This window comes from Macrobrachium nipponense, chromosome 20 (genome assembly GCF_015104395.2).
Source record: "Macrobrachium nipponense isolate FS-2020 chromosome 20, ASM1510439v2, whole genome shotgun sequence".
Lineage (NCBI taxonomy): Eukaryota > Metazoa > Arthropoda > Malacostraca > Decapoda > Palaemonidae > Macrobrachium > Macrobrachium nipponense.
In genome coordinates, this window is record NC_061089.1 from 16,843,755 (window position 1) to 16,863,153 (window position 19,399).

The following is a 19,399-nucleotide window of genomic DNA, read 5'->3' on the forward strand; positions in this document are numbered from 1 at the left end:
GCAATGTCTATGTCTACCTTCACTGTTTTCGCCATCATTTCCAGATAATAAACTCACTTCGCCAAACTGTTATCCTCCATTCCGAGTACACGTCCAATCCACAAGGATATACTAACCAATTCATTTACCTAGACGAACTTTTTTTTACTACTTTCAAGTTGACACTACTCACAGTGTTAGTCATTCTTACTTAACATAAACTACACAATTACTTTCACAATATTTAATCTTTATCTCGCATTTGCATTCGTATCCAGATTTTACTTCATACATGCCAACTCTGCCTTTCATATACAGTAATGATCTTCTCCATGTAACCTTATTTGCTTCACCTATTCTGTGACACTACTACGATTGATGACAACCTAGATCATTCGTCACATTTACCTTACACTCCGGAACGAATTAACCACTTCTATATTTCACCATCCATGTCATCATCGTTTGATGTTCCATATTCCTTGTTTTCATTTATGATCAATGCGTTCTTTCGTATCCAGAACAACCCCCTTCCAAATCCACATTTTGGGGAAATCGGTCTCGTGTTCATTATGTATGTGTATGGTTGTAACCACATGTCGTGTTTGCGAGATGTAATGGCAAGCCTCTACAGTATCGAACACAGGTTTCGTAATCACCTAGACAATCCTGGCTTATCAAATTTGCATCCACGACATGCCCATATCAGTAAACTTAGTTACGATAATGAAATAAATTAATTTTTAAAATTAGAAATTCACATTACATTATTTTATTTATAATATTAGATATATATATATAGATATATATATATATATATATATATATATATATGTGTGTGTGTGTGTGTGTGTGTGTGTGTGAAAGAACAATATTAATAATTTAAAAGCCGACCGCATCCCTGGCCTACAGCTAAATTATTATTTATACACCAAACTTTGAAACTGAAGGCGATGTTCCTCCTGCTTACTCAGATAATAACTACATAATTTGCTAAACACCTCACCACAAACCCGGCCCTGAATTCTCAAATTCTTTACGCTCTAACCTCCTTAATTAAGCACTTTTCCTATTTAGAAAATAATCTGTAGAAGTTACTAGCGTATTTTTCGTCTTACAAACTAAAAGCTATTCGGTATATGGGACAAGCCTAAGTTATTTATCCCCATCTATTTCGAAGGTCAACCTCCCGGTACTGTCATTCAAACAGATGGACCACTCCTTGTATATTATGGTTTCGCCATTGACGTCAACTACAATGTTGCCATTGAAGTGAACTACAATGTTTTCAAATTATATTTAAATATTCCGGAGATAGCATTACAAATCAGTAGTCAACAATAACAGATATATAAGTAAATAGTTTTCAATAGCGGATATAAATGAGCAAAAAAATGCATGAAATTTACGTCTGGCAAGGACTAAATCCATAATTGGAATTTTTTATTTCCTTTACAGACAATTTCCACAATACTTGCCATCCTTTCGTTACTTTTAATAAAATTATTTTCGCAGCAGAACATTTGAGTGTCAAAGAATAATGAATGAGGAAGTCCTTAGTATCGTGAGCTGTAACCACGACTACGTTGTCGTACGTTTGGATGACGAGAGAGACTTCTCTACTGTAGTAGAAGCTCTGATAGGCAACGTCACACGAAAACCGAGAACAATCTTCATCCGTGGGTCAGCCCCACCGATTGGGTTGCCACTTGCCAAGCTGTCAGTTCACCTGCGGAACTCCGGGTAGTAAGGAGGAAGAGTGGTCTTGCCTGTGAATTAACTTTGTTTCCAGGGGAACCGTCTAAAACTCCATCAAAATGACATCCACCGGCCAAGCAATCGATACTGATTCCATGACACTGACTAGATACACCTTGGCGGAACAGAAGCGAATTCCCCATGCTACAGGAGACCTCACACAATTGTTGGTTAGCATACAAACAGCAGTCAAAGCCATTTCTTCAGCGGTCAGGAAAGCCGGCATTGCCAAGTTGTAAGTATAACAAATAGTATGTTATAATGAACGTACGATTCACCATGCATGCTTACAGAAGCAAAACTCGGTCACTTAGTTCTTCGATTCTCGCTTGTAGGATTTTCCGTCCACAAGTTGCTAGGGCGGTTTTAGTTTGTACTCTCGACCAATAAGCCTAAACTTCAGTAAGCCTAAACAATCAAGCTTATTTCTCATTAAGCCTAAAAGGTCAGGCTCATCCACCAATTCGCCTTACACCTTAAAAGGTAGCTACACTTCGCCTTAAGTTTTCCACGCAGTTACAGAATTGCAGTTTGAAGCACAAAGCCAATAAGATGATTTTGCAGAAGTATGCTATTTTTTTTCTTTCCTAGTGTACCCTTTAACCTTCGTAGTTATACACTATTGCTACTATTAGTAATAGTTTCATGATAAGATTATTTCATTATTAAATTATTCTTTTTATTCTCATTAAAACCTTCGTGACGTGTCAGTGTATCTCGATAAGAGTACTGCCATTAAAATTCAGCGTTTCCTGTTGAGCCAGTGTAAGTTAAACGGGAAAATGCCGATAAAGGTCATTTGTGCTGTAAAACACGAGCGGTGTCGCGTATGAGGTCTTCCAAATGATTTCCGTCGCTTCCGAAATCGAAATGAAAATAAACCGCGGGCTGGGGGTGGTTAATATAGCGCACATAGAGGAAAAACATCTTCCAACATTAAAGATAGTCACTGACTAAAGTTCTTGTGCTTTGTATTTTACGTTGTAAAGGAAAAAGACTTTTGTGGCAATGGTTATTGCTACGGTACTGATATCATAATATTACCAATAACACGCGTTAAGGTCGAAGGGCTTACGCTACGCAATTCTTATTCGTTATTATCATAATACGGTTGATATAGCAACAGGCTGTTTGTTACGTGCCTCTCTCTAGTTGTTGTGTGGGCAGACCAGACCAGACTACTGAGCAGCTCTCAAGGACGATGCCGTCTTCCAGTCACCATGACAACATCCTCCCTACTCTCAGTACTGTGTTTTGGGTTTGAACTTTGTATAGACAACTGGAAAATGCTTTCCCTTTCAGACTTAGCAAAATTTCAACACCCCTCTTCCTTTTTAACATGTTAGTGTAGTTGGTTATTGCAGCTCTGAGGATCTGCTCATCACCTTAGGTTTTACTTTTTTTTTCTTAGTTGTCTGGCCAGACTTGTAACTGAATGCGTTATGTAAGTTCAAAGGGTGACACGGGTGTTACGTTTTTCTTTACAATCAGTACAGTACTGTATTCTCATAGTAGTCTGCAATGATATAGTAATCATCAATTTCAAGTTTTGGTCACAGTGTTAGTTTATTGGTCACATAGTTTGTAAGGTCCGCAATCCCTGAAAAATATGGGAGGCCACAGCCACGCCTCCCAAGTAACCAACCAGCGGTCGACTTTTGTTCGAGAAAACCAATCACAGAGCGCCAAAATAGGGTGGGGCTTGTCGCAGTCTCTTGCACTACCAAGGCAAACATGACTTGGTGCTTGAAAGCGAGGCGTTCCTGCCTGGTCGCACTTACTGTTTCTGCACGTTTGCTTTAACTTTTGTCTCCCTATTTAACACACGAAGTTTCCAGTAACTTATCAGAAACACCTTTTGCTTTGGTATTAGATGGATAACCTTTTCGAGGCATTTAAACACCTAAGCACAATGTGCAGTGCATATTTCTCGGAATGCACATGTAAAGTTTTTAAATCTCGGTGCTCTCGTCTCACTGAGTCCTCTGATTTACGATATCCATAAAAAAAAAAAGCTTATTTTTACATTGCGTTATAACGTTACTTCACGTTAGCGATTTAAAAATGTCGACTGTAAGTGTCTCGTAGATCCGGTAGGGTACACTTTCGTGTGAACAAGGGGATAAGGACAGGTGTTCCAACACCTGTGCTCTGATAGAACATGCAAAACATCCCTCACTCTAGTTCTCTCTTAAATAATAAGCCCATTTGTCTATTAAAAGACAACGCTACCATTTGTCCATGTAACAAGTACTACTTCTATCAATTAAACTATGGCCCCCTATATATATATATATATATATATATATATAATATATATATATATATATATATATATATATATATATATATATATTAGTATTTATTGGCGATCCATGGCTTAGTTGCAGCTGTCTTCAGTGGATAATTTCTCTTTGAAGAGCACATCAGATAAACTTGTTTTTTCTTATCTAGATATAACCATGCATTACTGATAAAGCCGCTGGGAACGCATCTACATGTCGAAATTTATATCGAAGTACAAAGTTTACATAACCACTTATCCGATTCTCCCGCTACGCGGTTTCTTACGTAATTTGTCTGACCAACGAACTCTTAATTATGCGTCATATCAGTGGCCTTGCAGCCACGAGTTCCCGTATAAAAACAACTTAGAAACTTGCGGTTAACTTAAGAGAGATCTTGTTTTCATCTTGATAATGTGAAATGTTTAATGTTTTACAAGCTAATATTACGTTCTATACTGTATGTAATATATTTCAGTTGCCTTGTCTACCTAATCTGTTGCCTTACCAGTTTAATCTCCCCTTGTAATAAATATTTGCCTGTCTAATCCCCTCTGTTTATAATTCCCTAACTGCCTAATCCCATGTTATGTGTAATAAGGTTTCAACGTCACTATCAACCTGGTATAGTAAAGGATCCTAACTTCCGTCTAACTACATCTCTGGCTCGTCCAGTTTTGCAAATCCATAACATCCTAAATCTTTCAATTTTGTAATAAATCCTAAATTGCCAATTAGGATTTATTGCAAATTGAAGGATTTAGGATGGCATGGATTTATAAAGCTGATTTAGGATTTACTACAAAATTGAAGGGTTTAGGATGGTATGGATTTATAAAACCGATTTAGGATTTACTACAATATTGAAGGATTTAGGATGGTATGGATTTATAAAACCGATTTAGGATTTACTACAAAATTGAAGGGTTTAGGATGGTATGGATTTATAAAACCGATTTAGGATTTATTACAAAATTGAAGGATTTAGGATGGTATTGATTTATAAAACCGATTTAGGATTTACTACAAAATTGAAGGATTTAGGATGGTATGGATTTATAAAACCGATTTAGGATTTATTACAAAATTGAAGGATTTAGGATGGTATGGATTTATAAAACCGATTTAGGATTTCTTACAAAATTGAAGGATTTAGGATGGTATGGATATATAAATCTGGACGAGCTATGTAGTTAAAACTGGAAATTAGGATGCATTTTATATCAGGCTGTTAGGAGTGTTGAAACCCTGTTACACACAACATGGGATTAGGCAGTTAGGGATTTATAAACAGAGGAGATTAGACGGGTAAATGTTTATTCAAAGGTTGGACAACAGATTAGGAAGACAGACAACTGAAAATGCCATTTATTTCCCTTTGGGGCTATGATGCATTCTTACCTTATACATGTGGAGCAATAAATACTTTTAAGTACAGTAATACACCCTAAACAGTCTATATTAGAATCACTACTGTGCTAAACCCTGGATATTATATATTTCCCAAATATGTGCAGAAATTCTAGATAGCCCAAAGAAGATCCTATATATTTATGTAAATCTGTATGTACTGCCTAACATTCCCTTATTTATATAGTAAACCATTAACTACTTGATAATAAAATATAATGTACAATTTAGGCGGAAGGCGAAGTGCTGGGACCTATGAGGTCATTCAGTGCTTGAAATGAAAATTAAAAGTTTACAAAGTGAAACAGGAGGAAAACCTCACAATTGCACTATTTAACCATTGTTAGAAAAGGGTGGACAGTGAGATTGAAGAAAGTAACTATACTTAATAAATAATCCCCTTTATATATAGTACTGACTCTTGAACTCACAACTAATCCACCACCCCGCAGATATGGCATGGCTGGTGACGTGAACGTGCAGGGAGAAGAAGTGAAGAAGCTGGACGTCTTGGCCAACGACCTCTTCATCAACATGCTCTCATCGTCCTACACTACCTGTCTCCTTGTCTCGGAGGAGAACCAGACCGTTATTGAGGTTAGTGATTACTGGTTGGTGTCACCAACTTTCACCAACCGCAGGCCTCAAACTGATTAGTGGTTTTAATACAACTTTTAGAACGATACTGCAGTTTTATCTGTAAAAACTTGACTTTCTAGTGAGGCAAGCCTCGAACGGCTCTGTGGTTTTAAATGACTGTTATACGGGTATGACAAACTTCTTAATAAATGTGCATGCATCTGCCTGTCGCATGTAATTGTGCCACCTGTCATTACCCACAGAATTATATGCCTTTGAACCAATTACATTGAGGGAGTACGTACTAGGTTTATTTACTTATCCACAAAGTACTGTACTATTATTTGGTTTTCGAAACCTTAACACCTTTTAGGAGTAAATAATTAAAGTTCTACCCCGCAGTGTCCTGGTTATTCTTAAATACATAATAATTTAAAGTTCTACCCCGCAGTGTCCTGGTGATTCTTAAATACATAATAATTTTGCAGGTTGAAAAAGACCGCCAGGGAAAATATGTCGTTTGCTTCGACCCTCTTGATGGTTCTTCAAACATTGACTGCTTAGTGTCAATCGGTTCAATATTTTCCATCTACAGGTGAGTATCAACATATTTAATAGGGACTGAAATTTGTAATGATACCCCATTCCTACGTACTATCATATATAACCTCTCTTTATATACTTTCTTAAAACATTGATATAAATTACATAATCTGATCAATCTAGCTCCATTTCTTTTTATGCTAAGTATATGTAGTAGATCATTATGAAATAGTAGTTCATCTATTAACTGTTTTATTCAGAAAAGCCTCCTCTGGTGACCCAAGCGTGAATGATGCCTTACAGCCAGGCAACAAATTAGTAGCAGCAGGTTATGCCTTATATGGTTCAGCTACTATGATGGTTATTTCCACTGGCAATGGTGTCAATGGCTTCATGTTAGATCCTGTAAGTACTGTATCGTGCTCAGTTGTCTCAAGCCCCGGGTCCATTTATTTCTAATTTGAGGTATATAGCGAAAGTCCTTTGCCAGCTTGTAAATCATATTATAATATAATTTTCTGAAGACTATAACTCAGAATTCTGTTATTATGGAGGGCAAAAGAACAGTACAATACAGTATAGTAATTTTTATATTACAATGCAATTTTTGGAAGAATCTACCAGCAAACCTATCATGAGTAACCACTTAACTGCCATGTTTGTACTGTCGTGTGAATTTGAAAAAAATTAATCACTCCTATTTAAAAATTGCTAAATTACTCAAGAATTTTGAAAATATCAAGTATTGTTATTAATACCTTGAAATATTGCTATCAAAAATACTTCATTACTCATTTCACTTTTGAGTGCATTTTAATTGATAGAAAAAAATCCTGTCTAGATATGAGGTACTGAGGATGCATAAACTTACACAATTTTGGAAGTAATGGTTACTCGAAATGGTAGTAGTGGCATAGAAAAAAGCTATACTAATCAGATAAATCAGTTTAATTGCTGTAGTAAAAAACAAATCATTGTACCATCATACAATGAATTTCCTTGTTTTTCCAGAGCATCGGAGAATTTGTCTTGACAGACCCTAACATGAGAGTCAAAGAAAAAGGCAAAATTTACAGCTTGAATGAAGGATATGCTAATCTGTGGGACCCAGCCGTTAAAGAATATGTTATGGGGAAAAAGGTGAGGATATAGACAGTATTTGAAAAAACCTCTAAAGCCCTCAAGTTATTAGCTGATTCCTAGGTACTGATAGAATATAGTTTAACACTTTAAACAGACAGTATCTAGTGTAAAAATATATGCAAAAACATATCAGGTGAGACAAATATACAGAGAAATCTGTTGAAAAACATTGCAGCTGTACAAATTTTCAGCTTTATAAAGCTGGTAATCAAATGGTTTAAATTAATGGAATACATGCGTTGCCTAAAATATTTTTTGAAAATAAAATGACAAAAGACCTCATTAAATTTTATAACTTATTCGGCAATATTTCACAAGAATTCTTGAATGAAGCAATCTCGGCTTTTCTTTTAGCTAAAACCCCTGTAATCCAAGACTGATATTTTGATAATACTTGGACCTTTTCAGGCTAAGAAAGCAGGTGCTCGTTACATTGGCTCAATGGTTGCTGATGTTCATCGTACCCTGAAATATGGTGGAATCTTTATGTACCCTGCTACTTCTGATGCACCAAAGGGAAAGGTTGGTCTTCACCTCCACACTTGTTTGTATTATTATCACGACATATGTTTAGTTATGAGGTATAAAAAGGAGCTTGGATTAGCATAAACGTTTAGTTGTAAGGTAAACAAAGGATCTGATTAATGTAAAATATGATTTAAGTAGTACTACGTATTTGCAAAATAACTCTGCATTCAAATGTTTAAATATCATTTTAGAGTGAAAATGAATGCTCACTCACTTAGTTCATAATATGTACTTGACTGGTATTGTAAAGGAAGGAGGAATGTGAATATGTTTTAGTTACATGAAGGTGTTTTGGACCACAGTGGAGATGAGTTGACTGGAAGTTCAAAAGCCTTAATATATAAACCCTGTTACCTCAAAACTAATGCTAAATAGTATATTACAAAATATCAATTAAGATTTCCATAAGCTGGCTATTCCTCTTTTGCCAAAACTGTGGTATTCCATGTATAATTTCAATAATAATTTGCTGCTAGGTGTAACTACCCTCAAGGGGTAAACTTCATTCACAGTTAATCAATTATTTACTGTAGGTAACTAAACTAATTAAACAAAAACTTGGATGATTTTGTGCAACTGATTAATAAAACCTGTAAAGTTAGTCTTAATTATGGAGCCTACAAGCAGAATGTACACTAGCTGGTTAGATAACCCAAAAAAGCACTCCACCCCCCTCAAATAGGTTATCAATTTGGGAATAAAGTCAAGAGACTATGGCAAATATCTTCATTAAAAATTATATATAGTCTTCTTTAGTGGTAAGAAACCTCAGCCTGTTTTTGTTTCTTGTAGTTTGTGTTCTCATCTGCTGTTAGTTATACAGTATTGTACTTTCCAGTTTATGTAAAAACTAACAAATCTTAAATTTTCCAGTTGAGACTTTTGTATGAATGCAACCCCATGGCTTACTTAATGGAACAAGCTGGAGGCAAAGCAACCACTGGTAAAATGAACATCCTGGGTAAGTTGGTTTTAATACTACGTAATGCAGTACTCAGCCCATTACAGAATTTTCTCAGAACAATTGATCTAATAATCTTATATTCCAGTCATTTACAAATGTTATACATCCAGTATATATACACAAATTTAATCAAAGCAAATGCATAACCTAAGTTTATATATCCAGTAACATTATTTTTTAAAACCTTTCAGATATTGTTCCAACAGACATTCATCAGCGTTCCCCTATCTTCCTTGGTTCTTCTGGCGATGTGCAGGAAATCATTGATTTGTATAAGAAGCACAATCTTTAAAAAGCTGTTACACAGCTTATCTTGGTGATATTTTACTGGTATACATGATACTATGGGAAATGGTTATTTTTGTACTAATTACTAAATTTTTACATACAAGTTTGAAAAATCTTGTACTATAAAGTAATATTCCTGTCAACCATATTTTTTGTATACTGGTAAATGTATATTTTTACAGTATTAAGCTGTAAGAAGGTTGTTAAATGCACACTATTATAACAGTATCTGTTAATTTTGTCTTCCAAAATGTAAGTAATGAAATGGCAAGAAATTTATTTTTTGAGGTAGCTGTACTTAACTTTTAAGGTTTGGTCTTTTCCTGCCAAAACTGGAAATGCTCAATGGAATTTACTGATTCTAGTTCAGTTTGTTGTTCATTTCATGGGAAATTTGTAAAGTACTGCACACCCGCTGTATGAAATCCATGGAAACAATAAAAAAAAAAATTAACATATTTTAACCTCGATCCCAATATACACTAGAACTACAGTTTAAACTCTCTACCAGTGTACTATATTAGAACTATAATAAGGAGGATCATCATGATCTCTACAACAGATATGATCTTCAGATGATACCCTGTCTAATTAAAAATTTTGTAATTTTTCTCCATTTCATGGACAGGTTTTATTTGCTGAAATACTTTTGATATGGAAGATAAAAATTCCTCAGTGTTGTGCTTGGGTTCATCATGGGACTGTCTACCATCACCTTTCTCTCGTATAAAATAAAGTTGTCCAAGTACTATACATGCTTAAATTGTTCCAGCAGCAATTGTTTGGTCAAGTTGTTAAATGCGACTGTAATCATTTGCCTGTATCTATGACCTCCAATATAACAGAATACTCCTGACTTCAAATAAAATATCAGTCTACTAAATGCATATGCAATAAACAAAATCTTCTAGACTCAATCATGCGAGTCAGTTTTTAATGAGCCTTCCCCCTGGTCTTCCTAACACTATGAACAGCTCATTTAATTTTTTTTTTTTTTATCAGATTTTTATGAACTGGATGCTTTTCTTCGAGTCCAACCCGCCCTGTTTATGTGAGCTTTACAAAGACAAGAAGCATAACAACTGCCAAGAATAGCAATGCAAAACTACAATTGCAAGGGTGAGCCCACAATCCGGGGCAAATTTCTGGAAATCAACAGCAACTACCAAAAATAGGTTTTTCCTATGTCAAATCCTGTTTTTTATATCAAGCATAATTACCCGAGACCTCATAGACCAGATTTTTCAACCTTATCAGTTTTCCTTGCTCCGCCAACCCTCTCCACTACATTTTTTTTTTTTTTTTTCAGAAGCATTCTTATTTATTCTTCTCATTCCTCCTCTTTCCCTGTCTCACTCCTCCCTCTGTTCTGCCTCTCTCTCGCTCTGCAGACCAATATGTGTTCATTCCTTACTACGCTTTTCACTAAATTCCAACTGAGATTGCTCTTGGTTCATTACTTGCCCTATGCTGCCAACGTGTATAAATAATTTAGACCAGTAATAACCACAAAACAATTTGTCACCCGCCATGCCCTCTTCAGAGTAGCAAGAAGTCACCACCCATATTTCCATGGGATCCTCACGATGCCTTCAGATCCTCCCAGGACTGGCTGCTCAATATAAATCACAATAATTCCACTATCCTTGACTGACATAATTAAAATGACACTACATTCTGAAGCTGTACTTAGGTGCCTATCCAGCAAGCCACAACTAAACAATGGCTATGTATGTTTACAACAAAAATTGAGAAAATTAGACATGCCCAGATAATGAAAATAACTTAATAGAAATAAAATACTTAAACTGAACGTAGTTATTTTTGAGGCGTTCAGAGGCTGGTGTTGAGATGTTCATATGATGAGAAGGGATGATGAACAGTTAATCAAAATAGCAGTAGATATTGAAGCAGAATAATAAAGACTGACAGGATTGCCCATCAAATCACTTGAAAAGAAAACAGAAGAAGACCTAGACCTGACTGGAATTGAGGCAGAAAGCAATGAGTGATAAAATATGAACTTCAAATCTCCATAAAAGAAAAAAAACCAGTTGCGGTTTTTCTATGCAGTTTTACCTACTGAACAAGAATTTTAACTAACATTTATTCGGACGACTGTAATTAACCCCCAGGGGCCAGTACTAAACACGGCAAACTACATTGGACGCCCCAATCCCTAGTGGATGTCGTATCCCCGGTTACGTTTCTTGCAGGGTAAGGCTAAGGCCCCACTGAATCCGTCACGGCACGTCGCGTGCGTCCAACATGGCTATCGGTCTACAAGCGTGTCTGTCTGCGCGAGTGGCCCAACCAGACAAACGAGTGACGACGGTTATAAGACAGACAATTCAAACTTCAGCAGTACTTGCCTTTATGGAGGGAGAGCGCGAGGTTTTCCTCTGACTCGGTGCTGTCAACCAAATTTGAGGCGTTGAACAGTAGGAAAATCTGGACTTATGACATAACTTTAGATGAGGAAAGAGTGGAGAATATGCAATACGCTTTCATAATTTACGATAGCGTCCGGACAAGTTTTTTTAAATATTGTCAGATGCCGCCGAAAACCTTTGACTTAATTCACGAACATCAAAATTTTATACCAATTACAGAAGATCCGTATCAACATAAGAAACTTGTAACTCTGAGGGAGGGATTACTGATTTTGAAATTAATGTTGCACTTTATTTTATTTAATACAAAAATTAAGATACGTAGAATTGTGTGTGAACTGAACACTTTGATACAGGAACTTCTGAAACAAAGATATTTACATAAATGTATCCATTAGAATATAAGAAAAATAATTTAATCCTTTATCATAACCACATATCATCACATTTGATTATAAAGTTGGGCAGGTGGTTCAAATGCAGGTTGTTGTAGGTCTACCACAATTTCTTCCTTCATGCGGACCCCAGCTCCAAGGAACGTAACCGCGGATACGACATCCACTAGTGATTGGGGCGTCCAATGTGTTTCGCTGTGTTTAGTACTGGCCCCTTGTGGTTAATTACAATCGTCTGAATAAATATTACTTTAAATTCTTGTTCAGTAAGTAAAATAACATAGGGAGAACGTCAACTGCCATAGTCTAGGCCACCGCGTATTGCTTCTGTAGAAATACCAAACTGAGTTCTAGGTTAGGTTAATCCCTCTCCACAAGTCATACACACACACACACACAAGAATTCACTCATTCTAGCTATAGCCTATGTGTGAACAGCGTTAGTATCTTGTACACAGCTTGTCTTGGAGTGTCTAATGAACAAATATAGGTATTAGATCAGAAGAAATAACTGCAATGACTGCATTAAGTAAACTACTGCTATACTTGAGCTAGTAGTACATGTAAAACCTCTTAAAACTTGATCAGGAAAAGTAAACCCTCCAGTATTGAACGGTCTAGAAAAAAATTTACTCTCAGATTAAAGCTGGAATAGATTAGGCCTACAAGCCACTCAGGTGTAATATGACAACTAGGCTATAGCTAGTAGTAGATAAATATTGTAACTAAATCTTCGACTTTTACACAGTTGTTTCAAACAGCACTTGTAGTCTATGCACCCAAAGCAATTATTGGAAATATATACTAGTTGCTGTTGGCTGGGAACATTTAGAATGGCCTAGAATTTTCGTGCAAACACTAATGATATTTTAGACTACATAGTAATGACAAAAGTGGACTACAACTGTTATGCCTACTGATAAAATAACCGTGAATGACTCGATATGATAAAAAAATATGGCAGCGGCTTATTAAGTTAAAAGAACATAAGAAATACTGTTAAATATAACATCTACGTACCTGATACTTCTATAAACTTAAGCCTAACATTTAACTACAGGTTAGGTTAACTGGTCTATGGGAAATTTGTTACCTACGTCCAGGCCTTATCCAAAATTAAGTTTTGCCGATTCCAACAATTTAATAACAGGTCGTACCCCAAAATATAAACCTTGTCTAGCTCATATTTATAATCACAAAGTGTGAATTGGCGCCTCAAAAACTACACATGGGTTCTAGGTCTACGTAGCCTAAAACTCCCTAAAATAGGTATTCAACGACTTTCAAAATTATCACTAACAATGGCAGACGACACAATAACATGATCAGTCTTTTACTGGCTTACATGAAATTGCGGAAATTAACTGAATTACAATTATAAACTAGGTAATAAATAATGTGAGTTCTGGAATTTTTACTTAGGCCTACCTGTAGAAGACGAACTGGCCATGTCTCACTTAACCCGAGGGCTGTGGGTTTAGGACGAAATTTAGACCAATAATGGTTATCACTGAATAAAAAGATGGAAAACACAACCCCACCACTTTTTTTTTGCAAATAATATCACGAGAAAAGTGGCTTGGTACACGGAACCATTGCAAAGATTGATGACACCGTCCAACGACTGCGGAAACGACAGTTCAATTCACCCGCTAAACGTCACTCATAAATATTCGATGCCATATCCTAATATTTCACAGTACCAATATTAATTCTGGAGGATTTTCTTTATCTTCTAGTAATTTTCATGTGTTTTCTTATGTTAGATTGAGCAAACTTTTAAAGAATTATAGTCTTCATCAGTATTTTTTTTCTTTGATCTAAACCGGTGATTCACGAACACGTCTTGGCACATTTTATAGTGTTATCGCCAAAGTTTCAGCATAAGTTATTAATTTACTATTTAATTAATATTTCCGTGTGCTAGTGTCAAAAATCCTCGCTTGGCAATTCTTTGTAGCTTGCTTACGCAGCTTTAGTTATACAAAAATATGAGTACCTAATGGCAATTTGCTACTTATTACTAGGAACTTGGGCAAGCGTTCAAGATGCCACAAAAGTGCTTAAATCAATGTAGTCAGCTAACCACGAGTAAGTCACATTATAAAGGTCAATTCCTTTGAAGACTTTTTTTTATGTTTGGGCTGTAGGTGTAATGACGTTTAACAATATTCGAAGTTTTTCACACAAGTCCAAAAAAGTTCACATAGGGTATACCAAACAATAAATCGCTGCTTCCTCTAGCTACAACCCCTTTCGTTTCCTACTGTACCTCCTCCAACGTCTCTTTCTTCCATCTTCCTTTCCACCCTCTCCTAGCAATTGATTCATTCTGCAATGACGAGGTTTTCCTCTTGTTGCACATTTCAAATATTTGAGCTTCATTGATCACAAGTTGATTCTTCATTGGAATTGAAAAAAAAACTCAACAAGAACTTTACGGAAGTTGTGTGAGGGTCACCTAAGCCTAATACTACATAACTAAGGTCTCTCCCAAATTCTGAAAAATCCTACAAAGCCTCTGTACAGTGATGCTCAAATCTCATGCGACATGACTCCATAGGATTTCGTTCAAAATTCACTAACTGGCAACCTAGCATGCTCCATATTTATCCTTTATTTCAATGCGAAAACGCGAGTATTGCATACGCTAAGGCCATAATATGTTTCATAATAGTGAAATCTGTCATATATTTGAAAATTGTAAGAAAATGTCACGTGTAGCCAAATTTCAGAAAAACCCTTACGAAACATTTTCAAAACTTTCGTTCACTCATTGCTGAAGCATTTGACCAAAACGAAGTCGCCATCAAACCTCAGTTCAAATGTTAAATAAATAAATAAAAAAAATTGAAACATTAATAATGCTTCCAAAGCAAACATAAAATTTGAAATAGTCCTATTTGATTGTTTTTGCCCTCAACGCTGAGAAAATGTAAATATGTATATACAAAAGTAGAATGCGCCCACCGATATCAATGTGTGAGGGGAGCATGTTGACATATCAGTGTCGGTGCAACAACAACCACCTGGTATATAAGTAGGTCTACAATGAGTAGCGACCATTAAATTATCTTGAAAACATTTACTTTATGTGTTTAAGGAATATTTGGATTTTCATACATAATTATTTGTTATCTTTCTTAATATTTCAAAACTGATAGCATACTAGCAAATATTCGCTTATTTGTCAAAGCCAAGATATTATTCCTAGGCCTAGGTGTTAGATCTCTTTACTTTACGCTTAACATTCACATCTCTATATTAACAATTTCTGGCCAGAATGCAAATGAAGTTATCTACACATTCTTGCACTTCAAGTTACCTTATGAAAGAATAAATTATACATCAAAAGCGAGCAGAAGGACTTTTAAGAAAATAATATTGTAAACCAGTTGAAAAACCAGTGTTCCATATGCCTTGATATTAATACTTATGATATTTCGATTATAGCCATATAACCAAAATCATCATCATGTTTTATTCTTCAAAGAACAGGTAATCTCTACAAATAAAAACATTAGTAAAGATTACATCTCAGAAAGCTTAGATTATTTTTCTAGGCCTATAAATCATTTTGCAACATACAGGCAGCTTAAACACAGCCTGAAACTTCAACATTCAAAGAAAACTGGTTGTAATTCATATTCCTCAAAGAACAGGTGATCTCTACAAATAAATTCATGAGTAACATTACATCTCAGATGGCTTAGATTATTTTGTAGGCCTATAAAACATTTTCCAACATACAGGCAGCTTAAACGCAGCCGAAATCTTCAACATTCAAATAAAACTTGTTTTAATTCATATTCCTACATTGAAATTGTTGTTATGACTGTTGAGCTTATTAGGTCTACTGTCATAATGCTGCAGACATGGTTATGTTGACCAGTCCGAGGAGCACGGTAAGTGTGCTTTCATTGCTGGCACCGCTAACCTTATCACACTACACTTGAAGTGAGCAACGTAAAGATAAAAAAAATATATAAATTCAAATCACACAAAGTAAGAATTATACCAATGCATAAAAGGGATCATATCTATTTAACCATAAGGAAAATAAGGCTAGCTGTGAATTCACAAACTTTTCGACATGAATGACATTACAAATGAAAAAATGAAAAAAAATAGCACTACTTGGCAACATCACGTTGCGTCTGAGAATATGGACGATACAAAAAGAATCATGTCGCATGAGATTTGAGCCCCACTGTACAAACCACCAGTCCACAGATGGGCTCACTACAGGACAGCAAAGAAGCAAGTCACGAAACATGATTTCCATCTAATTTCAGTGTGTCATTCTGAGAACCTATGGTAATGTGACGAGGGCAAAGTGCAGCAGGTATGCATGCTAATTGAAAAACTCACTTATCATTACTTAAGTTATTTTTAAACATGGAAATTTCACCATTTTAAGAGCAGGTAGCTAGTAGGGCAATGTACAGTGATGCTCAAATCTCATGCGACATGACTCCATAGGATTTCGTTCAAAATTCACTAACTGGCAACCTAGCATGCTCCATATTTATCTTTTATTTCAATGCGAAAACGCGAGTACCACATACAATAAGGCCATAATATGTTTCACAAGAGTAAAATCTGTCATATATTTAAAAATTGTAAGAAAATGTCACGTGTAGCCAAATTTCAGAAAAACCCCAACGAAACATTATCAAAACTTTCGTTCACTCATTGCTGAAGCATTTGACCAAAACGAAGTCGCCATCAAACCTCAGTTCAAATGTTAAATAAATAAAGAACTAAAAAAATTGTCGTAACAATAATAAGGCTTCCAAAGCAAACATAAAATTTGAAATAGTCCTATTTGATTGCCTTTACCCTCAACGCTGAAAAAACGTAAATATGTATATACAAAAGTAGAATGCGCCCACCGATATCAAAGTGTGAGGGGAGCATGTGTGACGTATCAGTGTCGGTGCAACAACAACCACCTGGTATATAAGTAGGTCTACAATGAGTAGCGACCATTAAATTATCTTGAAAACATTTACTTTATGTGTTAAAGGAATATTTGGATTTTCATACATAATTATTTGTTATCTTTCTTAAATATTTGAAAACTGATAGCATACTAGCAAATATTCGCCTATTTGTCAAAGCCAAGATATTATTCCTAGGCCTAGGTGTTAGATTTCTTTACTTTACACTTAACATTCACATCTCTATATTAACAATTGCTAGACAGAAAGCAAATGAGGTTATCTACACATTCTTGCACTTCAAGTTATAAAAGAATAAATTATACACCAAAAGCGAGCAGAAGGACTTTTAAGAAAATAATATTGTAAACCAGTTGAAAAACAAGTGTTCCATATGCCTTGATGTTAATACTTATGATATTTCGATTAATAACCATCTTCTCCATATAACCAAAATCATCATCATCTTTTATTCCTAAAAGAACAGGTAATCTCTACAAATAAAAACATTAGTAAAGATTACATCTCAGAAAGCTTAGATTATTTTTCTAGGCCTATAAATCATTTTGCAACATACAGGCAGCTTAAATACAGCCTGAAACCTCAACATTCAAAGAAAACTGGTTCTAATTCGTATTCCTCAAAGAACAGGTGGTCTCTACACATAAATTCATTAGTAACAGATCACACCTCAGATGGCTTAGATCATTATTTTAGGCCTATAAAACATTTTCCAACATACAGGCAGCTTAAACGCAGCCGAAATCTTCAACATTCAAATAAAACTTGTTTTAATTCGTATTCCTACATTGAAATTGTTGTTATGACTGTTGAGCATATTAGGTCTACTGTCACAATGCTGCAAGACATTGGATGGATGTTGACCAGTCCGAGGAGCATGTTAAGTGTGCTTTCATTGCTGGCACCGCTAACCTTATCACACCACACTTGAACTGAGCAACATAAAGATAAAAAAATAAAAGAATCAATTCAAATCACACAAATTAAGAGTTATACCAATGCATAAAAGGGATCATATCTATTTAACCATAAGGAAAATAAGGCTAGCTGTGAATTCGCAAACTTTTCGACATGAATGGCATTACAAATAAAAAATGAAAAAAAAAAAACTACTACTTGGCAACGTCACGTCGAGTCTGAGAATATGGACGATACAAAAAGAATCATGTCGCATGAGATTTGAGCCCCACTGTACAACAGCTAATTTTACTTGGGGATTGACTTGCAGGTTAAATTTGTATTCACTGTAACCCCTAGTTATGGCAGGCCGGGTTCTTCTTTATGGAAAGATTTTGGAAATTATCTTTTTCATACAAACCCATCAATCGTATGAAAGGTTCCCTCTTCCCAATCCTTTATCTCATAGCTTCATTTCTAGACTACTGTCTACAAACAATGGAGATGATTAATGGGGACATGAAGGTCCAGCGGCGAGTGTCATGAGACAAACATTTTTCTGTACATATATGAATGATAGGGTTGTCTGACTTTGTTACAAAATCTCAAGTGAATGAAAATAAAAAAATTTGTATAATGTACATTATTAAATATGTACTATTCTAAATTCAACCAATTACTAAATTTTTTAGTTGTCATTTATTAAACACAGTTTTCATGGAAGAAACTCTTTGGGCCAGCTCTGTGATAGTTACGAATTTCAGTTCAATGGTCAAGTTGAACTATTTCTCAATGCTCTGTAATTTTTCAATTATTTCTCAATACTCTGTAATTTTTCTTTTTAACTATAACTGTAAGGTGGTGACAACTGGCATTTAGTGTTTACTGTCTGATTGCATGGTGAAATGTATTAAACAATGGAATAAGTTTCATAGGCATTCTCATTCTTATTTGCAGAACAGAAATCTATGAAAGTTGCAATTTGTTAAATATTTCTGTTTAGTTTGTATGTACCAGCATTTGGCAACTGTTTGAATTTCCTGCACTCACAATTTTGTTCCCTTAGAAAAATATTGATGGTGAACTTTATTCTATTGGTTTCAAAATGCTGGATACCACTTGCACAGCTTAAAATTACAATGTTTATGCAATGCAGTAGTATATGCATGACATGTAAGCTGTGCTGTTCTCTAAATAAAAGTTAACGAGTTCTGTAGTGCAGTATAACTGAGTAATACAGGTAAATAATGGGAAGGGGCAAGAAAAAAATCCA

At 35.4% G+C, this 19,399-nt stretch overlaps 1 protein-coding gene and 1 long non-coding RNA gene across 2 annotated transcripts in view; one reads left to right on the top strand and one right to left on the bottom strand.

The window, feature by feature from the left end:
• LOC135222581 (uncharacterized) overlaps positions 1-15,219 on the bottom strand; it is a 92,614-nt gene extending 77,395 nt beyond the window's left edge. The window contains exon 1 of the long non-coding RNA XR_010316293.1: positions 13,694-15,219. This is a non-coding gene — a long non-coding RNA (uncharacterized LOC135222581). The remainder of the gene's footprint in view (positions 1-13,693) is intronic.
• LOC135222555 (fructose-1,6-bisphosphatase 1-like) lies at positions 1,654-9,931 on the top strand. Its single transcript, XM_064260645.1, has 8 exons — positions 1,654-1,972; positions 5,885-6,029; positions 6,500-6,606; positions 6,815-6,959; positions 7,566-7,694; positions 8,106-8,219; positions 9,099-9,186; positions 9,381-9,931. The coding sequence occupies exons 1-8, from the start codon at positions 1,797-1,799 to the stop codon at positions 9,479-9,481; spliced, it is 1,005 nt and encodes a 334-aa protein (XP_064116715.1). The 5' UTR covers positions 1,654-1,796; the 3' UTR covers positions 9,482-9,931.
• Positions 15,220-19,399: the final 4,180 nt, after the last annotated feature.